This window comes from Chenopodium album, chromosome 12, assembly GCF_948465745.1.
Source record: "Chenopodium album chromosome 12, dcCheAlbu1.1, whole genome shotgun sequence".
Classification (NCBI taxonomy): domain Eukaryota; kingdom Viridiplantae; phylum Streptophyta; class Magnoliopsida; order Caryophyllales; family Amaranthaceae; genus Chenopodium; species Chenopodium album.
In genome coordinates, this window is record NC_137845.1 from 4,063,270 (window position 1) to 4,087,797 (window position 24,528).

At 40.1% G+C, this 24,528-nt stretch overlaps 4 protein-coding genes across 4 annotated transcripts; 2 read left to right on the top strand and 2 right to left on the bottom strand.

The window, feature by feature from the left end:
- Positions 1 to 7,838: 7,838 nt before the first annotated feature.
- LOC145570691 (uncharacterized) lies at positions 7,839 to 8,348 on the bottom strand. The gene has a single exon (XM_081629849.1). It carries the CDS (start codon positions 8,346 to 8,348, stop codon positions 7,839 to 7,841), a length of 510 nt encoding a protein of 169 aa, XP_081485975.1.
- Positions 8,349 to 8,591: 243 nt separating this feature from the next.
- Positions 8,592 to 13,388, bottom strand: LOC145570692 (uncharacterized). The gene has a single exon (XM_081629850.1). It carries the CDS (start codon positions 13,386 to 13,388, stop codon positions 8,592 to 8,594), a length of 4,797 nt encoding a protein of 1,598 aa, XP_081485976.1.
- A 711-nt stretch (positions 13,389 to 14,099) lies between these two features.
- On the top strand, positions 14,100 to 15,390 carry LOC145570091 (putative pyridoxal 5'-phosphate synthase subunit PDX1). Its single transcript, XM_081629084.1, has one exon. The coding sequence runs from the start codon at positions 14,237 to 14,239 to the stop codon at positions 15,173 to 15,175; it is 939 nt and encodes a 312-aa protein (XP_081485210.1). The 5' UTR covers positions 14,100 to 14,236; the 3' UTR covers positions 15,176 to 15,390.
- Positions 15,391 to 17,975: 2,585 nt separating this feature from the next.
- LOC145571681 (phosphoinositide phospholipase C 4-like) lies at positions 17,976 to 21,771 on the top strand. Its single transcript, XM_081630710.1, has 9 exons — positions 17,976 to 18,329; positions 19,126 to 19,322; positions 19,521 to 19,656; positions 19,760 to 19,960; positions 20,091 to 20,323; positions 20,457 to 20,574; positions 20,703 to 20,846; positions 20,957 to 21,043; positions 21,447 to 21,771. Exons 1-9 carry the CDS (start codon positions 18,015 to 18,017, stop codon positions 21,738 to 21,740), a joined length of 1,725 nt encoding a protein of 574 aa, XP_081486836.1. The 5' UTR covers positions 17,976 to 18,014; the 3' UTR covers positions 21,741 to 21,771.
- Positions 21,772 to 24,528: the final 2,757 nt, after the last annotated feature.

Consider the following 24,528-nt stretch of genomic DNA (forward strand, 5'->3'; position numbering starts at 1 on the left):
AAAGAGGGAGACGAGTCAAAATATGATTCTCATATCCATATTTTCTGTCAATTTTGGCCACTTCCACTCCTCACTAAAGTTAATTAGTGGTCTGCATTATTAATTAGTTGAAACTATATATTTAAAAAAAAATGACATAAAGGTAGATTTTATGATACACACACTTTAGTTTTGTTTGTGGAGGCTGGAAGAGATGGGAAACTAGCGGCTTTCCCCTTTCCACTCCCATTTTTATATATGTTGCATATACTAAAGTAAAGTATCAATCATAATAATAAAGAAAACTGGAGAATTTAGTCCACAAGCGTATCTACAATGATTAAAAATGACATGACTACTTTGCCTGGGATTTTTGAGGAAAGCAGTGACGTATAGTCGTTGAGGGCTAGGCTAAGATATTTGTTATTCCGGGGTGCCCCCGGACCACTAGAGCATGCCTTCACCCCGGCATGTATAGACTACATTGGCAAAATCAAAATTGAGTTGAGGCTGTCATAGCATGGCGCATCTATTGTAATATACTATTGTAGTAGTTTAAATTTTTTAATACATGATATTTTTGTAAATAATTTTGAAAGTAGAAAATAATATACAATCAAGTAATAAATTAGTTGAACGTATCAAAGGGTAACACAGCTTGTAGAGCTAAGATGCTTAAATAATGCACTAAAGGAGTAAATGAAACTAACGTAATGTGAACCCACCCTAATTTTCTCTCTTTTCCTCCTTTGCATGTCTGTCAAGTAGTAGATTCGACCTATTCTCCATCTCTATTTTCCTTTTTATTCTCACCCACATGACCAATTATTTTGGTGAAATATAAATATCATCATGATTTTAATGTTTTACCCGTTTGCATTTAATTCAACCTTAGGATACACATAGGGAGGCCATGGGGTTGAGGGCCAAACCTTGATATTAGAACTTTGGAAATAGTTTGCAAAGACAAAGAGAGTATTTGTACATGTGAAAATGAAGCAATTATTTGTTGACAAAGGAAATAATAATAACCAAATATGGCTCATCAAGTAGATTTGTACATTCCCGTAAAATAAAAAAATAAAATAAAAAATCCTCCGTTATAGATTTATAGTATACATTTTTTCTATAAAAAAAATGGAAGTGGAATAATTAATGTTAAAGTAGAAATGAATTTTATTTTTCATGAACTTAAATTTAACCTTTTTATCTATCTCAAACTAACCCCATATGATATTTTTTCCTTAAGCAAAACTTATCATTTTTTTAACTTAATTAGCTTAATAAATACAAATTTCAACTTCAAATGGACAAATCAACCCAAACATATAACCTTGTTTCTAAATTAGTAGGATCGTGATTCATGATCACATAAAAAATCGAACATGATAGAAGAAAATCATACAAATAAAAATCCATAATGATCGTTTTCCTATTTCACAAAATTTTGTATGCGGCTAGTCAAACCATTTGACCAACTATCATGGGTTGCTTCATTAGTTTTTTAGTGGTTACTCACTAAGTGTTACAGGGAAAATATTACAAAGGTTATTCCATCATTATTATAGGAGTTAATTCGTTCTTAGCGATCACTTAATGTGATCAGCCGCACATTAAAAATACTATTTCAATTTTGCCGTTTTTCCTCAAATATTATCATGAAAATAAAAAAATAAATATATGTTTTAGGTTTTACAAATTCTTATATACTAGCTACGTCATTTGGCATGCCATTATAAGGGTTATCGTTAATGTTATAGGGATTACTTGATCAGTGTTATAGGGGTTTGTTAAAAAATTTAGTTAGAGAATATTAAAAAGTTACTCAGTCGGGGATCATCACTGTTTCTGGAAAACAGAGTTGCTCCTGGGAGTCTTAGAGTATTCCTCGGGGTTACGGTAATAATGTCAAGATGTCTTAAGGCAAAGTCCTAGTAATGTCCGAATTTCCCTCCGCTATGCCTTGCTGTCCGAGAGCTAGGCCTGCAAAAGAGAGAGAAGGTTAACTGCCCCGGGGGTATGACCCGGGAAAGCCCCTCCGATGCTTAAGTCAGCAATCGTACTTTAGAGAGAGAAAGTAGAGAGAGAAAGAAGAGAGAGAATTAGAGAATTAGGAAAAAGTTACCATTGCTAATGATTGGAGAGCTATTTATAGATGTACTTTCTGGTGGCAGAAGTTGTACTTAGTTGGATTGATTGGGGGTAAATCCGTACTTGGTGCTGACTAATGATGGGCTGGATAATGGAGGGGTATTTTCGTAATTCCAGGTCAATGGGCTTAGGGACAATGGACCTAGCCCAAACATTTAGCCCCACGCGTGATGTGGGAACGAGATCTCATGAAGTTCGGATATCATGCGGAATAAAAATAAGAGGGACTGTCTGATATACCGGAGAGAATCCCGAGGTATACCCGAGAACTAAAATGAGCCCCAAGCGACTTGCAAGGGTGAAAACCAGCCCCAAGCAATGCATTAAGAGTACTTTTAACTCAGATGACTGAGCAGTTTGGGGGGGGGGGGGGCTAAGCCTGATGAGGGCTTAGGCACAACTGATAATTTTTCTTTTTAGAGTTTTTCCTCAGCTCCATGTGTTCTGCTGAAGGCATGTCTTATCTCCATCTCCCCTACCCTTAGTGCTTTTTTGAGATAAGCTGATGATGTTTTGATGCTAATTAAGCTTGTATTTAAGCTTTAATCCTTCCATGGTGATATTCTGGGCTCAAGTATTCTTCAAGGCCCAACTGAACCAGGGTTTTGAGGAGTTGCCATCTCTTTTTCTTGGGACATATGAGCTCCCACTTGTACCTTCATTTGTTTTTCACTCCCCACTTGCCTTAGAGAAAATTCAAAAAATCCTCCCCAATTTTTCCCAAGAGTTCTTGAGAGCTTGAGAGTTCAAGTCACATCAACCGGTGTTCATCCAAGTTCATCAAGATCTTCAAGAGGTATGTGAATTTTTCCACCTTTTTAATCCGAATTTGTAGATCCGAAATGCATGATGGGTGTTTGTTCCTGAAAAATTTGAATTTCGAATTTTATTCTCTGGGCATGCATGTCTGAAACTTCGACTTCCTTGAATTGACTTAACCCGGGGTAGAGTCGGCTATGCCCAGCCGAAATTTTGGGTATACAAAGCCGAAATTCAGGGGTTTTTGCCTGGGAATTCTCCGAATTTTTGACTTAGAAACTTGAATTTTGGCTTGCATATGTACAAACTTTGCGTTGAATTAGCTTGGTCTTGGGGTAAAACGGCTATACCCAGCCGAGATTGATGTTTTTCATGGGAGGTTTTTCGAATTTCTGGGGGTATGTCTAGCCGAATTTTCTGGGGTGTTTTTCGGGTTTGTGTTTGATTTTTGTCACTTGAATTGCTTGAGTTTTGGGGTAGATCGACTACACCCAGCTGAAATTAAAGGTTTATAATGTGAAATTTTTGGATGTTTTGAGGGTATGCCCAGCTGAAATTCGAATGTATGCTTGTGTGTTTGAATTTCGAATTTGCTTCGGATTTGTCCTAGGAGTAGACATATTCGAACTTTAAATTAGAGGACTCAATCCCGGGGTGGAGTAGCTATGTCCAGCCGAAATTAATGGTCTTAATAGGCTTTTTTTTTTTTTTTTTTTTTTTTTTTTTTTTTTTTGAAGTGAGTAAAGCTAAAACCCGGGGAAAGAAGGAGTGTCTTGTGAGGTTGGTCGTGGGGTGCTGGCCGAGGGAGTCTGGGAAGCCGAGGGAGGTGAGAGCCGAGGGAGGTGCTGCATTTTGCCGAGAGGGTGGCTGGGCGGGGAGGTCTAGGTGAGCGAGGCCGAGGGGTGAGCTGTGCGCGAGAGGGATGCGAGGGAGAGGGAATAGGAGAGAGCAGCGAGGCCGAGGGAGGTGAGGGGAGAGATAGCTCCCTCGGCCAGCAGCAGTCGTGTGCTTTCGGGGGTTTATGCCGAGGGAGTTGGAGAGTAGCGATGCCGAGGGAGTTTGGGCCGAGGGAGGTGAGAGGAGAGATGGCCTGCTGCTGGCCGCGGGGTGTAGCAGGCCTACCCGAGGGATTTCCCACGAGAGAATTGAAAGACAAAGGCGAGAGATAGAGAGTGATGTGCCGAGGGAGTTGGTGCTTGCCGAGGGAGTTTGGCGCGGCTGAGAGGGTGTGTGAGGGAGATGCCGAGTTTTTGGGTTTTTTGGATTCTTTGTGTAAAAGGGTTTATTATCCCTAGGCAAGTGTGAGATGTGTATAGCTGAGCTTTAAGTTTAGAGGGATAAGGCTTTTACTTAGAGAAAATCTCGAGATTCTGGCTCTTTAGCTAGGCTTGTCTATGAATATTTTTCTGACTTCTTGAAACTTTTTGTGGATATTTGCAGGAGTACTTCTCTCCGGGGTGCACTTAATTTTGCTTGAGGGTAGCTTCTCCGGCCTCTCTAACCACTTGGTAAGCACTGTACACTTAGTTTTTTATGCTCTAAGTATCATATCTCCATGCTTAGTAATTGTTTGCTATTTTTCCTTGTATGCTTTTGCTTGTTCCTCGGCTGCGCTTGTGATGATATTAGGCTTAGAGGTACGCTTGTTGTATTTTTGCATGTACATTAAAAATTCTTGGGGGTAATCTTGAGTTGAGCTATGCATGTATTATGAACGACCAAGCGACTCAAGATTACCTAGACTCTCTCCCCGGCCCTTCATCTTATGACTTGTCTAAGGAAATTTGGTCGGGGGGAGTACTTATAACAAATGTAATTGTTAGTAGCATTGATTCATCTATTCCTTTGGGTGTGCCTTTTCCTTGTGTGTCATCCCCGTCCCCTGAGCATGATTTAGGCTTTGATTATTTTTTACCTCCTTCCCCTTGGGAAGTTTCTCTTGCACGTGAACCGACTTCTAGAGGTTCTTTGAACAGATTGCTTGTTGACGGTGTGGTGACTATGTCAAGTGAGGATGATACTTCCACTTCTCTTGGGGCGCCGGTGACTTTTAAACCCCCTAGTAGGAGGAGGATTAGCCCCTCTATGTGCCACCCTTCTGCTACTTGGCTTAGATCTTTGTCGGAGGGGACTAGGCATTTGCAGACTGAATACCATATTAGGGAACCTTTTCTCATTTCTTCTCCTAGGGGTGATAGCACTGTAGATAACCCTCCCCCTGGGTGTGTAGCTGTATATAAGCAAGATTTGGATAATGGGTTGAGATTTCCGCTTCATCCTTTCATTGAGGAGTTGTTGATCGAGTATAACCTTAGTATAACCCAACTTGTTCCTAACTCTTGGTTGACAATAAATGCGTACATAGACACTTGTAGTTTACTTGGAGCTCCTTGCACTGTCACCGCCTTTAGGAACACTCATAGGCTTCAGGAGGTCCCGGGTAATGTAGATAGCCACGGGTGGTATGCTTTTCACGATAGGGAGTTTTATCTTACCATCAACACAAAACCCACGAGTCAAAAGGGTTTTCGCCACACCTTTCTTTTCATCTACCATGCTGGGGGTTGGAGGATTCCCCGAGATCATAGTGGTGTACCTAGGATTGGCTTGAACTATAATGTTCCTGCCATGGGAGTGGATGAAGCCGTGCCGGCTGTTTGGTTGCAATCTTATAAGGAAAAAGGATCCAAGGATAAGCTTCCCACCATGTGGATTGTGAAGGATAAGCACTTCAAGAAAGAGCGGTTCTTGAGTGTCGTGGGCCTGAGCCACACCTATGATAGTGGTAGGACTTGTATATTTATTTCATGTATGCTTTATACTTTTTGTGATTTCTCCTGGGCTTTATCATTGACTAACAACCTTGTATGAATGATGTTTTCAGGTGTTGCTTTCAACCAGTTATCGGAGAAACTTCAAAACAAGATGTCTCAGATCAACTTTCGAGCTGGAAAACTCAAGCTCTCCTTGAAGAGGGGAAACATGAGCCTCCCTCCTCCTCCCCCGGTAAAATTACTACTCTAAAGCTGATTCCTTCAAATGTTTTGTTTTTTGCTAACTTTACTTGTGATTTGCTTTTTCAGAACCCAAAGAACTCCAAGCTCAGGAGGAAGGTCATCGAGAAAGGGGAAGGATCATCCCAGGCTACGACAATGGAAGTGGATGACCAGGGATCCCAGCATGCTTCACCAGCGGTCTCTCAGCACATTGATACTCTGGAGGCTGAGGGCTTTGCGGACCGGGGGAAGCAAACCCGGTTTGATGATTCGAGTGAGGATGATGATGAGGAGGAGGATGGTGACACTGAGGCTCCTCCCTACTTTCCTCAGTCTATTCTGGGCCTGACCAAGCGGGGTCGGAGGAAGATGATGAAGAAGACCATGTCCCGCTTCCCCACGGCTAAGGACTTTGAGGTGATGAGGGCAAAACCCTCCAGGGCCATTACCTCCGCTTTTGATGGTGTCATGAAGGTATACTTATCTTATAATATCATTATGTTCTTATATCCTTGAGGTTGTATTAACCCTGTCCTTGTCTTTTGTGTTGGTGTAGGCTGGCATGACCCTGAGTGTTCTTGCAGAGGACTACCGGAAGGGGGCCATGAAGGATGTCAAAGGCCTCAAGATGGAGCTTTCGCAGGCAAGAACCGAGATCCATGATCTCAAGGAGGGGCTTCACTTGGCCCAGGAGGAGGTGAAGAAGGCCAAGAAGGAGCTCTCTGATGCTCAGGAAGCCGGAAAGTCTAGCCTCTCCGCCGTAGAGACCAAGCTGAAGGAGGCCTTGGATGAGAAAGCAAGAATCGCCGCCGAGCTCAAGGAGAAGAAGGCCGAGGTGAAGAGGATGAAGAGTGAGTTGGCCGAGGCCCGGGAGAAGTTGGAGCGGACCCAGGAAGAGGTGATTGCTGAATGGAAGCAGAGTCCTGATTGTGCTGATTATCAGGCCATGATAGGGAGTGAGGCCTTTGAGGCGGGGATCACCGACGCCATTACTCACATGGAGACTGCTTTCACCTCCCTTGGTCTCCAGGATTCATATCCCGGGGTGCGGGATAAGGTTAGGGACCTTGTTCGCGCGGCCGAGGAGGAGGAGCACAGGAGGTTGTTGGCTGAGCAGGGTGAGGCTCAGGAGTAGTTTTCTCTAGCTTTCATTTCAGACTTGTCTTATCCTTTTATGATGTACTGATTCTCTGGGATGTATAATACTTATGGTTCTTTGCTTAAGTTTCGAACATTAACCTTGTCGTTTTGGATGACTTGTAGATGTACATTTGGTTTTGCCTTTGTTTTTATGATGCCATGGAACTTGTAGGCTTTTCTCCTCACTACTCCGTGCTGTTTATTTGTTTCTTGTTTGATCATTTACCCCTAGGGGCCAAAATAAGTCCCTAGTGTTTGAAGAGTCCTTAGCATATCTATTATTGCTTGTTGAAGGCTAAAACGAGCCTTATGTTATTCTTACAAGAGTTGCATGATCACCCAGGGTTAAACGAGCCCTTAGTTATAAAATTTGTAAAGATAATGTAACTGAGCTAGGGGCTAAAAACGAGCCCCAAGTTTAAGAATTGTATGAGAGCTGGGCTATTCCAACTCTTTGAAGTAAGTTGAGGGCTAAACGAGCCTCGAGTTATAGGTGTTTTTCCGGCCAGGACCCTATCTCAAATATTTGAGTATAGGCTAGCATATTGCCCCAAACATTGGAACAAATTTTAGCGAAACCAGAATGCCTTATGCTAGGCATATGGTGCTATGCTAACAAGCGATGTGAAAATTGAAAAAATAGGCTAAGTAAGAGTAAAAGCAAAAACAAATAAGGGCAAATGTCCCAGCTGAGGGGTTTTTCATTATATAAACATTGATGCAAAAAAGACATTACAATGATGCACTATACAGAAAGGTTGATTTCCTCGTATCGGCTCTTATTGCCCCTAGGGCATCATTGTAAGGGAAAGTTCAGACATAAAACCTTCTTAGGTTATCAGCATTCCATGGCCTGGGGAGGTCCTTGCCATTAGGAGTTTGTAAGCGAAAGGTCCCCGGGCGGATCACCTCCTTAATCTTGTAAGGCCCCTCCCAATTTGGGCTTAGCTTTCCCAATGCCGGGGGTTTGCCAGCAGCCTCACACTTTCGGAGTACCCAATCACCCTCAGCTAGGGGTCTTGTCTTGACTTTGTTGTTGTAGTAACGGGTTATTCTTTGCTTGTATGCTATAGAGCGAAGCAAAGCATCTCCTCTTATCTCTGGGAGTAGGTCTAAGGCCATAGGCTTCAGTTGATCATTTTGGGCGTAGTCATAGAAGGTTACCCTGGGAGATGGGATTCCAACCTCCACTGGGAGTACAGCATCACTTCCATATACTAAGGCAAAAGGAGTTTGCCCCGTAGCTTCTTTGGTGGTGGTACGAATGGACCACAGAATCCCAGGCAAGTCATCCACCCAAGAGCCTTTCGTACCCTCCAACATTGTCTTTAACCCCTTCAAGATTGTTTTGTTTGCCGCCTCAGCTTGGCCATTGGTCTGGGGTCGGCACACAGCCGAAAACCTTGTTTTGATTCCAAAACGCCCGCAATACTCTATGGTTGGCCCACTATTGAATTGCCGGCCATTATCTGAGATTAAAATGCGAGGTACCCCGAAGCGGGTGATGATATTTCTCCAGATGAATTTTTGGACTTGCTTGTCGGTGATTGTTGCCACGGGCTCGGCCTAAACCCACTTAGTGAAATAATCAACAGCCACTATCAAAAACTTCCTTTGCCCTGAGGCTACAGGAAAAGGTCCTAGGATATCCATGCCCCACCGGTCGAAAGGTAAGACTGATTGAATGCTTGTGAGTGCGTTGGCTGGGATATGAGGCACATCAGCAAACAATTGACATCTCTCACACTTCTTAACAATTTTCATGGCGTCATGCCTTAGGGTTGGCCAATAGAATCCGGCCCTTAGCGCCTTTCCTGCTATAGTCCTCCCACCTTGATGACTACCACATGCCCCTTCATGAATTTCTCTTAGGACATAGTTTCCCTCCTCCGGGGTAATGCATTTGAGCAATGGGTGAGTGAAAGACTTCTTATAAAGTGTTCCATCATGAAGCACGAACCATTCAGCCCGTTTTTTGATCATCTTGAAGTCGGGGGTATCCTCAGGCAATTCCCCTTTTAAGCACAGGATGATCTGATCCATCCAAGTCTCCCCCCTATCAATTTCCATGATGATGGGCCTTTGGGTACTTGGCCTTTCCAACACTTCCCACATGATGTTCCTGGGAGCTATCCCTTCAGCTGAGCTTGCTAAGCGTGCAAGAGCATCTGCTTGTTGATTTTCTGAACGGGGGATGTGCCTGATCTCAAAGTTTTCAAACGCTTTTGCCAAGCTCTCAGCCTTCTCAAAGTAGGCCTTCATGTTTTCCTCCTTTACTTCAAATTCTTTTGTTAATTGCCCCACGATGAGTTGTGAATCTGAGCATACTTGAACTGATTTGATTTTCATAAATTGGCATAAGTTTAGTCCCAAGATGAGAGCTTCATACTCAGCTTCGTTATTTGATGCATGGAAGGCAAACTTTACTGAATATTCAAATTTCTCTCCTTCCGGGGAGATGATAACTAGCCCAGCCCCACTTCCAGCCTTACTAGACGACCCATCCACATAAAGAGCCCAAGGGGCGGAGGTGTCTGTTGGAGTTGGCCTATGGGCGCATTCGGCTATGAAGTCAGCCAAAGCCTGGGCTTTGATGGCCTTGCGGGGCTCAAACTCAATTCCAAAATCAGCCAACTGATCCGACCAATCTGTCATTCGGGATGAGTGATTTTTGCTCTCTAGCACCTTCTTGATGGGTTGACTGGTGAGAACTTTGATGGGGTGTGCTTGAAAATAAGGCTTTAGCTTTCTGCTTGCCATTACTAGTGCATACACCACCTTTTCAATAAGGGTGTATCTTGTCTCAGCCCCCCTTAGAGCATGGCTGACAAAATAGACGGGCACTTGGCCTTCTTCTCTCTCAGCAACAAGAACCGCACTCAAGGCATGGTCTGATATGGCCAAGTACACAAACAATGTTTCCCCGGGTAGGGGACTAACAAGCTTCGGGATGTTGGTAAGATGTTCCTTCAATTGCTGGAAGGCTTTCTCAGCCTCCTCATCCCATAAGAACTTGGGCCTCTTAAGGGCCTTGAAAAATGATAAACTCTTATCAGCTGATCGGGATAGGAATCGCCCTAGAGCCGCTAGGCAGCCTGTAAGGCGTTGCACTTCTTTGACATTCCGGGGGGATTCCATATCAAGAATTGCTTGAATCTTCTCCGGGTTGGCATCAATACCCCGCTGATCTACCATAAATCCCAGGCACTTTCCTCCTTGTACCCCGAAGACACACTTGCTAGGATTGAGTTTCATCTTGTATTTTCTAAGGGTAGTGAATGTTTCCCTTAGGTCGGCTATATGGTCTGAGCTTTCTTTGCTTTTAACGATCATGTCATCAACATAGGCCTCCACATTCCGGCCTAGCTGTCCTTCAAAGATTTTATTCATCAGGCGCTGATACGTAGCCCCAGCATTCTTCAAACCGAATGGCATCACATTATAACAATAGACCCCCTGACTAGTGATGAAGGCCGTGTGAGCTTGATCTTTTTCAGACATGGGTATCTGATGATACCCCGCATTGGCATCCATGAAGCTTAGGAGGGCGTGACCAGCGGTCGAATCCACCAACCTATCAATCTTAGGTAAAGGATGATCATCCTTGGGACAGGCCTTGTTCAAATCCGTAAAATCCACACACATACGCCAAGAGCCATTTGGCTTCCTAACCAGCACAACATTAGATAACCACTCAGTGTATTGGCATTCTCGAATGAAACCCGCTTCGAGAAGCTTCTTGACCTCAGCAGCTGCAGCTTTGTTTCTCTCCGGCCCAGCATGCCGGAGTTTTTTCTTGATAGGCTTGTAGCCCTCCTTTATGTTCAACTCATGCGTCATCACCTCGGGGTCTATGCCCGGCATTTCATCTGCTGTAAAAGCGAAGATGTCTTTGTGCTCTCTAAGTACTTGAATGATACTTTCCCTGAGCTGGGGGTCTAAGTTCTTTCCCACTCTCACAACCCGAGCGGGGTCATCTCCCAAGGGTATGCTTTCATCCTCTTCGATAGGTTTAGGCCTGCCATAGAGCTTGGGATTTTCAGCCATGTATATGTTCATTATGGGGAGCTGAGGGTCATCTACATCCATTGCCTTTCGCTTAGCCCCCTTGTCTTCCTGATTATCTGAGCCTTCAAGCTGCCTCAGGCTGTCTACATAGCATTTTCGTCCCTCAAATTGATCTCCATATAGTTTCCCTACCGAGCCATCATCGGTCTCAAATTGAAGGAGTAGATGATAAGTTGAGATTGCAGCCTTAACCTCGTTGAGCAGGGGTCGGCCTATGATCATGTTGTATGGCAGAGGGGTATCTACAACTAAGAATGTGAATACGAAGCTTCTCCCTTTCTTCTTCTCCCCTAGGCGGATTGGGAGCCTGATTGTACCCAAAGGGTAGACATGGTTTCCCCCGAAACCTACTAAGGGCTTGTCAAGGGGTGAGAGATCTCCTTTGCCAAACCGCATTTGCACGAGGCAATTCCAAGTGATTATGTCAGCTGAACTTCCACTATCTACCAACACTTTCCTGACCTTGGCATTTGCCACCTTCATGCTGATCACCAGAGGGTCATCATGGGGCCTTTGAATCTTCTTTGCCGAATCCCCCCCGAAGACCATGAGAGGGTCCTTCGGGGTAGATGAAGGGGTGTTAATATCATAGATAGCTTCCCCTAGCGATCGCAAATGACCTTTGCGTGCTCTATTAGATAAGCCCCCAGAGGCATATCCCCCGGCTATGACATGGATAGATATGTTGGTATCGGCTGAGCTGTGGGCCTCATTCACGACCCTTGAAGCCTTACTCCTTTGCTTGTCTTTCGGAGGGTCTTTCAGGTAACGGTTAAGCTTTCCTTCTTCTGCTAGCTTATCTAGGGCTTTCTTGAGTTCTCTGCAATTCCGGGTGACGTGACCACACTCCCTATGGTACTCACACCAAAGCCTCTTGTTCCTTTGTTCCATCGGTGTATTCATTGGATTAGGCTTGGGGAGGATAGCCTTGTTCTTTATGTCCAAGTAGATCTCACGCCTATCAGCATTGTACTTGAGCCCTTCATCATCACTCTCAGCCCTTCTTGGCCTTCTATTCCTGTTCTCATGATAGTTGTCTTCTTGCTTTCTTTTCCCCTTATTGTTAGCCAAGGGTGCCTTGCACACCTCACTAGCTTCAATGATCCTTTCAGCTCTTTCCATAGCTTCAGAGAAGGTACTGACTTTATCATGCACAAGTTCAAACTTCAGCTTGTTGGACTTGAGCCCGAAGAGAAGGGCTGTGAAGGCAACATTATCTTGGAGGTCGGGGATAAGCTGGGACTCGGTGTTAAACCTCTTGATATAATCCTTCAGACTTTCATTCTCCCCCTGCTTGACAGTCATCAAGTGTACGCTGGTCTTCGTTTGTCTACTCCCAGCAATAAAGTGTTTTGTGAATTGAGTAGCCAGCATGTCAAATGTTTTAATGCTCCTAGGGGTAAGGTTATTAAACCAGGCCTGGGCTATACCCTTGAGTGTGGTGGGGAAGAATCTACACCACGAGGCCTCACATCCCGTTTGGACTCCCATCTGTGCTTTGTAAGCGTTCAGATGGTCCTTCGGGTCTGTCTTTCCATCATATGGGTCCAACGTGGGGATTTTGACCTTAGGCGGAATGGGTGTGCTCATGATCTCCTCACTGAAGGGGGTGATATTCTTGACAATCCCAAGTCTTCCTGTCCTGGGAGGTGGAGAGCGCTCCGGGCTTCTTCTTGGTGAAGATGTAGGCCTAGGAGAAGTCCTTCTTTGCCTTGAAGTAGCTGAGTTAGATGTGTTATCTCGATACCTGGTGGAACCACGGTGAGAGTGAACTCTTGTTCGACCTCTCGGGGGTACATCCTCTTCTTCCTTAGAATTATCCCTCCTTGAGTTGATTATCTGACGGGCATCCAAAGTTCCTTCCCTCAGCCTTCGGTCATTGATTATTTCTCTAGCATCTCTCGGCTGGGTGGGTTGCTTTGACCCCCGCCGAGAGTTGGGAGATTGTCTTGGTTGAGAGCGGTGAGACTCCTGATGCCGGGGACGGGAGGAGGCTTGATGGAGCTGGGAGACATGAGGTTGGAGGTTAAGCTGTTGAGCGTTCCCTAACCCGCCTTGCCCCCCGCCCGGGTTGACGAGTGCCCTGAGGCTTTCTTCCAAGTTTTTGTTGATTTGGAGAGCCAGCTGATCCAAGTCTCGGCGGGTGACCACCTGGGGGCTAGTCACTTCCCCGACGGGGTCACTGCGAGCCTGGGGTATTATCTCCTCAACTACATGAGCATGCCTAGCCGAGAGAATAGGAGCTCGCCTAGTAGCATCTTGGTATGTACTGCGGGGACGCCTAGTGTTCACCATGACTTTTTGTTACTTATCCCCACAGACGGCGCCACCTATTTCTGGAAAACAGAGTTGCTCCTGGGAGTCTTAGAGTATTCCTCGGGGTTACGGTAATAATGTCAAGATGTCTTAAGGCAAAGTCCTAGTAATGTCCGAATTTCCCTCCGCTATGCCTTGCTGTCCGAGAGCTAGGCCTGCAAAAGAGAGAGAAGGTTAACTGCCCCGGGGGTATGACCCGGGAAAGCCCCTCCGATGCTTAAGTCAGCAATCGTACTTTAGAGAGAGAAAGTAGAGAGAGAAAGAAGAGAGAGAATTAGAGAATTAGGAAAAAGTTACCATTGCTAATGATTGGAGAGCTATTTATAGATGTACTTTCTGGTGGCAGAAGTTGTACTTAGTTGGATTAATTGGGGGTAAATCCGTACTTGGTGCTGACTAATGATGGGTTGGATAATGGAGGGGTATTTTCGTAATTCCAGGTCAATGGGCTTAGGGACAATGGACCTAGCCCAAACAATCACATTAGGTGTGGTCAGTCTCACGCAAAAACAAGTTGTTCGGTTTAATCAATTTCTTTTATTTATTTATATTTTCATTAAAAAAAAAATTAAAAAAAAAAAAAAAAAAAAACAGACCACGGGAAAGAAATCGACAAAGATAGCCACCCTCTCTCCTCTCATTTCCTTTCCTTTGGTTTATCAAATACAAATACAAATACCCTGTTTTGTTTTGTGTTATCATTCTCAGAAAATCTCCCCTCCCCAAAAATCCCATCCATCCATAAATTCCCCCTTCTCCACTCTCTCTCCTCCTTCATCTCCTTCCTCATCTTTCTCTCTCCTCCAAGCTTTCTCTCTCCTCCAAACATGTCAGGAAGCGGCGTCGTCACCGTCTATGGAAACGGCGCAATCACCGAAACCTCCTCCAACAAAAAATCCCCCTTCTCCGTCAAAGTCGGCCTCGCTCAAATGCTACGCGGCGGCGTCATCATGGACGTCGTTAACGCCGAACAAGCCCGCATCGCCGAAGAGGCCGGCGCTTGCGCCGTCATGGCCCTCGAACGCGTCCCCGCCGACATCCGCGCTCAAGGCGGCGTCGCCCGCATGTCCGACCCCCAACTCATCAAGGACATCAAACGGGCCGTCACCATACCCGTCATGGCAAAAGCCCGAATTGGCCACTTCGTCGAAGCCCAGATTCTGGAATCCATTGGTGTCGATTATGTCGATGAATCCGAGGTTCTAACCCTAGCTGATGATGAGAATCACATCAACAAGCATAATTTCCAGATCCCTTTTGTTTGTGGTTGCCGGAATCTGGGTGAAGCTCTTCGCCGGATTCGAGAAGGTGCGGCGATGATTCGGACCAAGGGTGAGGCGGGTACTGGGAACATTATCGAAGCGGTGAGACATGTTAGGTCTGTAATGGGTGATATTCGGGTGCTCCGAAACATGGATGATGACGAGGTATTCACTTTTGCTAAGAAGATTTGTGCACCGTATGATCTAGTGATGCAGACGAAGCAGCTTGGGAGGCTTCCGGTTGTGCATTTTGCTGCGGGGGGTGTTGCGACACCGGCGGATGCGGCGTTGATGATGCAGCTTGGGTGTGATGGTGTGTTTGTCGGGTCTGGAGTCTTTAAGAGTGGTGACCCTGCGAGGCGGGCGAGGGCGATTGTGCAGGCTGTGACGCATTACAGTGATCCGGAGATGTTGGCCGAGATCAGTTGTGGGTTGGGTGAAGCAATGGTTGGGATTAACTTGAATGATGAGAAAGTTGAGAGGTATGCTGCTCGTTCTGAGTGAATCAATCAATGTTACAGTTATAAAGAAACAATAATTTAAAGGCAGAGTTTATGTTTTGTTTTTTATTAAGTTTTTAGTGATTAGTTTTATGTTGTTTTTGGATTTGGAATTCATATAGTAGTTTAAAATTGGAAAGGAATGATAAAAAAACCATATGATGTTGTTATTCAGCATTTTCTAATGAAATGAATTGGTTTTATTTTTTCCTGATTCAATTCTTTATTTTATATTGTTTCTTTCTTAATTATATTATATTTACCATGTAACTGTAGAAAAGTTTGTTAATTTCTGGTGTTTTTGTTGATATACTCTGCTTGAATGTCCTGTGATGTTTGGGATGTTTTCAGTTGTTCATGTTTATTTATTACTAGAAGAATAGAAATTAAAACTTTGGATTATAGTGTTTAAAGTTTTATTCACTGTTAAGTGGTTACAAGTATGTTGTCCTTTGACTAACTCTATCTGAAAAATTAGTTCATTAAGTGATGAATAGGTTGGATGTTGTTATTTCAATAAATTGGTTAACATATCTAGCTATGTGGTTACAAGTGTGATGCTTTGCAATCCACAATTTTGGATATATTTTGCATTTTAGGAGATTCATATCTTCTTTATTTGTGATGGGTCGTTGTTCGTGTTTGTCTTTTCATCCAAGTTGTTTACATGAATGCTTCTCAAATGAAGATGAATGGTCAATATGGTTTGTTTTCTGCCCTTCAGTCATTACAATGTATCATCTTCCAAAGAAGCATTTGGTCAAAAAAAATAAAAAATCTTCCAAAGAAGCATCACTCCCCTCCCCGCCTCCAATCCAAGGTCTTGGTTGGTTGAGGATTGATGGTATTGAGTAGTAATCTACGATCTAGTTTGTAATCCTTCCTGGTGCCTGGTGTTTGCTGTTGTCCAGTGCTATATAGTCGTTAATGCTAAGCACCCTATTCAGATTAAAAGCTCTGATGCAAGATATCAAGTAGCTCTCGAGTCTTGACTAGATAACTATTGTATTGGCTCTTCGGTCACTTCTTTCTCTGATTCTTACTGATGATTGCGATAGGGATATCATGTTCTACTGGTTATGTGCCCATTGAAGTGAATAAATTGCGTGGTTTTAGTATTTCTTTCTGGTTCAAATTACATTATCAACGTTGATCACCTCTTGTTTGCATTAATGGCTTCTGCTTCTTATTCGACCTATAATAGCCCCTGTTATCCCCTCAGACGCTTCAGTCTTCAGTCTTCACATATAAGTCATGTGATACCCAAGAGTTCACGGTTTCAGTCTTGTTAGTAAGGGTGCACTTTTGCAAGTTGGCTTAGACAATTATAATACAGAGTATAGTAAGAAAATTGTGGAGCAAATAGAATTGGTATTTAATGGGCTTAAGGTATGAAATTGGACTAAAGCCTGAGAATTGGGCCTGTTTTCGAGAAGTTTGTAGGGCCTTTTTATCCATGGGCTAGCTCATTTGAATAACTATTCTATATTGATGTTGGACATCTCTGAACCAGGTTCTTTTTTTATTTTTAAGGTCAATTTTAAATAAGTTAATGCAGAAGCTGTACAGATCAATGAGGTCAGATTAATATTGTCAATTGGTGGATTAGGTAAAACCTTGTCTATATTTTATGGTAAGGAGAAGATTCTTGACCTCAACCCTCACGGTTTTTTTAGTCCAGTATTTAAAGGTCACGGTTTTTTTGGTCTAGTATTTAAAGGTCAAACACTTTGAGAGTGAGAGGGAAGGGTAGGTAAACCCTTGTCTATATTAATGGTAAATTGGTAATATTGATATTCCTTCAAAACAAGATCACGTCCCCTTAGTTGTTGGGGTTTTTCTGTTTAAATTTAACCCCATTTTATTAGGCTATGGCACGATTTTAGAGATCTTACTTTGACTATTGTTAAAACTATTTACTCTCATCTTATATATTAGTCATCGTTAAAGTTAAACTTCTACACAATTATTAAACCTTAAAATCAGTTATTTTTCATATATAAACTGTAAATATGTTGTAATCATAATAAAGTATATAGACATATACAAGTCATACTCAAAGAGAGACAATTATTTAGAAAAATGAATTTCTCCCGTGTTGAATATTTGAATGGCAAAACCATACAACTCATGTTCCCATTGGCTTGCCTTGCCTTGCCTTAGCTCCATCCCCAACCAAACTAACTTATTTTACAACTTACAATAATGATTTTTTTCAATCTTTATGGATGAGAATTAGGTAGTACGATGTATATTTTCAACCTATATATGTGAGTACTCTCTATGTAATAATTATTGACATGTAGAGTAATTTAATAGATCTCTAAATCAACAAAAGGTAAAAAAATTACTGAATAATAAACGTAAGAATATTTACTTAACATTTCATAATCAATATGAGTACAACTTTTCCATTGACTAAAAATAATCACATGTGCTCCAACCGTCTCATTTATTACACTTTTTTCTTTTAATTTATGCTCGTATATTTTAAAATTAATGAATGTACACACATTTGATCATAATACATGTACTCCGTATTAGTTAATTACTTAATTAATTAGTTATTATGTGAGCTAATCAATGGCCATTTTTTTGTTTGTTTGTTTTGCTATTAATCAATGACCATCATTTACCATCATGGTGGTTTCGTCATGTTTCACAAATTCACAAGATTAAAAATATTAAAAGTTCCGCGCATATGTTATTCCAAGCAACATCTATATAGATCTAACTTCCTTTGACTATTATAAGCACATATATAAACACCCTCTTTCTCCTCCCCCCTTTTAACTCACATTTCATTCAAATCTATAATACTAAAGAGATCAATATTTTTATTAATGGGGAGCTATAGAGTGTGCTTATGCTTCACAAGGCGGTTCGGGTTAATAGACCTCGAACCGCCTTCTGAAGTAAGAGACCTTTTCAAGAAGTATACAAGTGGTGGAGCTTACATGGCACCGGACCAACTCCGGCGCTTCCTAGTGGAGGTGCAAGGTGGTCATGAGACTACGATCGCCGATGCCGAAAAAATAGTGGAGGAAGTATTGAATCAACGGCATCACATTGCTAAGTTTACTAGGAAGTCTCTTACATTTGATGATTTCTTCTACTATCTCTTCTCTGTTGACCTCAATCCTCCTTTCAAGTCTCAGGTAAGATTAGTTGTACTCTTTTTGTTTTTATTTACTTGTATTTATTTAAGTTTTTGGAATAGCAAGTTGTGAGAATGACTTCATTAAAGTACTAGTCCTTTTGTTTATTATTCTTTGCAGTACACTTGTCTTTACTAATTTAATCACTAATTAAAGAAATTATGTAGTCCAACTTTGTTGCAAATGTATGTGTTACATCTGCTTAAAATTATTATTCTCAAGTACTATTTCATTACATTTCATTAGCACCTAAATATAAATGCTTCATATAATTCAATTAGAAGATAATTAAGTATTAAGGAGGTAATTAAGAATGAGAGTGGGTCTTCTTTGTGTAAAAATGATGTCTTTTCTACCTTTTGTCGTACATAGTAATGATAATGTACTTGAATGATCAATTGGGCTTTTATCAAACCTTGGTAGTATTGAGAAATTTGTCACATTTTAAAAATGGGCCAATATCCATATCCAACCATATGTCATGAATAGATAAAAATGGTTGGTATAAACAAAATAAAAAACAAACATGAATTTGATGTCAAGATTGGATAAATTGTTTTGTGACAATTTGATATGAGGTGGATGCCAACTAGTTTTGTCGGTTAAAGTATTTGGGTTGGTACCCAAAATTTATGTCGGAATTTTAATACGAAAAGTTTGGTACTCCATGTTTTGCCAAAGTACTGTCATTATGCCTAGTGTATAATCTGTTGTCAAATACTTGTATAGTTGTATATAATTTCTAACAATGTAATTTACTTAATTACACTAAATACTAGTTGTGTTGTTTATGTAGATTCATCAAGATATGACTGCACCCTTGTCACATTACTTCATATACACTGGTCATAATTCATATCTCACCGGGAATCAATTAACCAGTGATTGTAGTGATAAACTCATAATAAAAGCATTAAGGCAAGGTGTTCGAGTCATTGAGCTTGATTTGTGGTCTAACTCGAACAAAGATGGCATCAATGTTCTTCATGGCAGGTTCTTTTCTTATCTCATTCTTTTATCCCTAAATATATAATGTACGTGTGTAAAACTTGTTACCTTAACCCAAATATCGGGTGATAAAACATAAATTAGAAATAAAGAACTAGAATTAGCCAGACTATTTATAAAGGGTCGTTTAGTAAAATCATATCATGGATCTAACATTTCGCTTTTTGTATGTTGGAATCAAAGAACCCTTACAACTCCAGTGGACCTCTTAACATGTCTCAAAGCAATTAAAGATCATGCATTTGAATCATCAGAATATCCTGTTATTATAACACTTGAAGATCACTTGAAACCAAGACTTCAAGCTAAAGCTGCTCAGGTATCACTATTAATTAAGTTAACTTATATTGTTGTACTGTCTTGTAATATTTTGTTACTAATAAGTTTATTTGTTGCCAACTTTTGATTTTCCTATTCATTAGATGATCACACAAACATTTGGAGAATTCTTGTACTACCCTCCCTCGGTTTACCCTGAAGAATTTCCTTCCCCTGAAGATTTAAAGCATAAGATACTTATTTCGACGAAACCACCAAAAGAGTGTCGTCAGGCAGAAACTGATATGGTTAATGTCAGTAGTAATTCTTCAGAGAGGGATCTTGAACATCCATCACAGCGTAAGGTGCTCTATTAGCTCTGATTTTCGAAAACAGATTATGGTTTAGTTGTTTACGATTGTAGCATTTGATTCATCTTTTATTCATTAGACTAATACTTTGTTATGTGAATATATATTATAATGCATCTTGTAGATCAATGATATGTCTGAAAGTGAGCATGATGAAATAAATGGAAATGGTTACATTAGCCAAGATAAATCACAGCGGTTTGAACCAACCGCGTATAAGTCTGTGATTGCTATTCCTCAGAGAAAGTGTAAGTTGGAAGAAGCAATTAAGAATGATCTTGGTAAAGCTGTACGAATTAGTTTGAGTGAACAAAAACTCGAAAAAGCAGTTGTTTCACAAGGACAGGATCTTGTAAGGTAAAACGAGATATGCCTAGCTATTTACTTAGTTTAGAAGTATATCTGATGATTATTATTGATTGGAACTCATTTTAGAAAGTTGAACATAAGGCCTTATAATAATATCCTTAATAATATTCATCCTTTCCAGGTTTACGCAAAAGAATATCCTAAGGATTTACCCAAAGGGCACTCGCTTTAACTCTTCAAACTATGATCCCTTTGTTGGTTGGATGCACGGAGCTCAAATGGTTGCGTTTAACATGCAGGTGATTTTTTACCTTCTTTTTTTTTCTAATTAAGTAGCACAATACTTCATACTAGACTCGATTAGCATTAATCAGTCTTGATAATTAGTAAGCCTTCATTCTAAATGTTAGTTATGTTGTTAATGCAGGGGTATGGAAAAATGCTCTGGCAAATGCACGGGATGTTTAGAGGCAACGGAGGATGTGGCTATGTCAAAAAACCCGATTTCTTGGTTGATGGTAATCAAGTATTTGATCCTAAAGTAAAGCTACCCTTGAAGACAAAGTTAAAGGTTAAAATTTTATGAACTCTGAAGTCATGAAAAGCTCCTTCATTTAAGTGTTTTCATTCATTCATTGATCAAAAATCGACCTAAACCATAAGCTCGGGTAATGAAAACAGGTGAAAATTTACATGGGAGATGGTTGGAGAATGGACTTCAAGAAAACTCATTTTGACAAGTATTCCCCACCAGATTTCTATACCAAAGTAAGTCAGATCAATTAGTTGCTAGTACTTCACTACTACTCTCGTGTTATACTCTCTTCGTCCCATAATACTTAACACAGTTTTAATTTTCGTTTGTCCCATAATACTTGACACGTTACTAAATATGGAATGGGACTACTAATAAAAAAATATTTTCCCCCTTTCTCTCTCCTTACCTACCCCACTCCTACCCTACATTTTGTAATCTTGCAATATAAAAATACAAAAGAGAATCTTTTATACAATAAAGAAATGCTTTAAATGGACCTATTTGTATTTTTCTTAAATTACTTGTCCACCCTAACGTCCCAGGTTTTATGAGACGGAGGGAGTAAGTAACGAGTTTCCATAAATTTGGTACCGGTTGTAATAAAATTCACTTCTACTGTGAAATTTATGGCAGGTTGGTATAGCAGGAGTTCCAGCAGATGAAACAATGCAAATGACAGCGATTAAGGATGATCAATGGATCCCCATTTGGAATGAAGAGTTCACATTTCCACTAACCGTCCCAGAATTAGCATTGTTAAGAGTTGAAGTTCATGAGCATGATAACGACAAGAAAGATGATTTTGGTGGACAAACTTGTTTACCTGTTTCTGAATTAAGATCTGGAGTCCATGCAATTCCATTGTATAGTCGTAAGGGAGAAAAATTCAATTCGGTCAAACTTCTAATGAGACTTGAATTTGTATGATATTTTTTTTTTAATCTAGACTTAGATAGATATAAACGATTTATATTTTATATATATGTTGTGCACTTTTGTTGTGTATAGTTTGTAGATCATCTCATGAAAACGATCTTCTTGTATGTAATTTATACTGTTATATGATTTAAGTGGCATGAGTAGGAAGTAGGAAGTCTCCTACATTTGATGATTTCTTCTACTATCTCTTCTCTGTTGACCTCTATCCTCCTTTCAAGTCTCAGGTCAGATTAGTTGTATTGTACCCTTTTTGCTTCTATTTAGGGTCTGTTTAGATTTACTGAAAACAATTGAACTGATTGAGACTGAACTGAATTGTTTATAAGAGAAGGAAATTAGAAACTGAACTGAACTGGATTGGACTGGGCTGAATTGATTAGAGCTGAACTGAACTAAAATCTAGCTGAACAGATCAGACCCTTGTATTTATTTATGATTTTGGAATAGCAAGTTCTGAGAATTAATTCATTAAAGTACTAATCCTTTTGTTTATTAAATTATTCTTTGTAGTACAAATTGTCTTTACTGATTTCATCACGAATTAAAGAACTTGTGTAGTGCAAATTTGTTGCAAATGTATGTATTACATCTATTTAAGACTAGTAGTCTCATGTACTATTTCATTTTAGCACCACTAAAATAGATATAAATGCTTCATGTAATTCAATTAGAAGATAATTAAGTATTTAAGGGGTTGATTTCGAAAAAAAAAAAGTATTTAAGGGGTAATTAGTATGAGAGTGAATCTTGTTTGTGTATAACTGATGTCTTTTCTACCTTTTGTTGTACATAGCACCGATAATGCCCTTCCCAAAAAAAAAAAAAAAAAAAGTACTGATAATGGACTTGAATAATCTATTTGGGCTTTTATCCTTTGACCTTGTTAGTATAGGGTGATTTGGCCGCCCATATTGTAAATGGGCCAATATCCATATCCAAACAAATGTCATGAACTCATGATAGAATTGTTCTTTTTAGTCATATCCAAAACAATAGTAAGATAGAAGTCATCCAACATATGCCCAATTGCCCAGCTCATAAAATAAAAGTACGATTTTTTTGTTAGCTCTTTGTTTTTTACTTGGTTTATAAAGACTTCCATTGATTACTACTAATAACTGTTGTTGATTGAAATTGATTTTTATTAATCAAAACTCGTTTTAGAGAGTTGATAAAACAAGGCCTAATAATATCTTTAATAGTATTCATCAGGTTTACGCAAAAAAATATACTAAGAATTTATCCAAAAGATAATCAGTCAGTATACTATACAACATAAATTGATTTACGTAGTACAAATAGAAGAAATAAATGGGAAATCAAAATTACTCTTCCTCATTACTACTAAGTAGTGATCCATAAACTCGAGAGGCTTTACCTAGAATATCTATTTCTCTTTTATTCGATTCTTCAATTAACTCCTCGTCCTTTTTATGTTTTAAAAAATCTTTCAATGTTTTATCAACTGCATGACTATTATTGAAAAATATTTTACTAAATTTTCCACATGCTCTCACAGGAACTCTACAAATCCCTCCAAGTTCAAACTGTATATTTCCACTCGTATCATTTAGAGCATCACCAAATTCTTCACCTAAACTTACAATACGAGCCCATTCGAAAGTGATAAAATCATTATTTGAGCTGTCATTTTTATCTCATTCACATTATGATTCGATGGATCGATAAATGCATGAAAATCACTCCTTATTTGATTATGGCTAACTACTATCATCTTGTTGTAGATTTCTAAATCTACATAATTTTCTTCCACCCCAATGTCTCTAATTTCCGCAAACAACTTTTCACCGGTTAAACTGAACTCCCACCACCTCTATTTAGCGTCTCTTACGGCCAACAAATACACATTCAGGCTTTTAAATAGTAATAATATGTGTTGGCCGTCCATTTACATATAAGCCAGAAAGTAGGCCCCTCGATTTTTTCGAACTATTTCTCTTCTTCTCATTTATTTACTTGTAGTTTTCCCCTTCCTCCTTTTTTTCCTCTTTCTCCTCTACTTCTTTCCCCTTTAGTTTCATACACAGGTTCTGATTCAAATTCTGAATCACTTTCATAAACAAAAAGTGGCAATCTCAATTTTGTAATATCTTTTTCTGAAGGCAATTCAAGAATACCCAACATCATTTTGTAAGATGCTTAGCCATGTCACAGACATTTTGAAAAAAAAAACATTGTAAGAGTATGTCAAGTTATAATAAGAAAAAAAAATCATCATCCAGTATTAACCCTCTCACTTTCCCATAATCAAACAAAATGGGATGTAGATATTATTAATCACGTAACATAAAAAAATTATATTACAATAAATAAAGTAACGTAATTTGTTAATGTATTGTAAGTTTTACGTAATTTGTTAATTTATTTATTTTAATATAGTTTGTTTTTATATGTATATATATATGAATTATTGATTTTGGTATTAATATAGAGCTCAAGCATCGTATTGATTTATGTGAGATGAGTGATTAAAATGATGTTAGACTAAACAAATGACAATTATTATGGGAGAACGATTATTATTTAAGCCGCCTTATTTCATTCATCAATTGAGTACACTTCGGGTTAAAACAAGGGGAAAACAAACTCAAATTGATGAAAACCTACCGCTGCAAGAGTATTAGTGTTCATCCCAGTGTAAAACTAATACTCTATAAAAACAAGTGCAAGAGTCCTAGGAAATAACATTACATCAACTTTGCTAAATTCCCACCATATTTTGTTAATATCTCTAACGCAAGCAAATACACATCTA

Bases quoted from the DNA above. Each gene is read 5' to 3' on its own strand.
- LOC145571681 (XM_081630710.1), top strand. From the start codon at position 18,015: ATGGGGAGCTATAGAGTGTGCTTATGCTTCACAAGGCGGTTCGGGTTA. The intron at 20,324-20,456 runs GTAAAACGAGAT...CATCCTTTCCAG, and splicing joins CAAGGACAGGATCTTGTAAG to GTTTACGCAAAAGAATATCC. The intron at 21,044-21,446 runs GTAAGTCAGATC...AATTTATGGCAG, and splicing joins CACCAGATTTCTATACCAAA to GTTGGTATAGCAGGAGTTCC.
- LOC145570691 (XM_081629849.1), bottom strand. From the start codon at position 8,348: ATGTTGGAGGGTACGAAAGGCTCTTGGGTGGATGACTTGCCTGGGATT.
- LOC145570091 (XM_081629084.1), top strand. From the start codon at position 14,237: ATGTCAGGAAGCGGCGTCGTCACCGTCTATGGAAACGGCGCAATCACC.
- LOC145570692 (XM_081629850.1), bottom strand. From the start codon at position 13,388: ATGGTGAACACTAGGCGTCCCCGCAGTACATACCAAGATGCTACTAGG.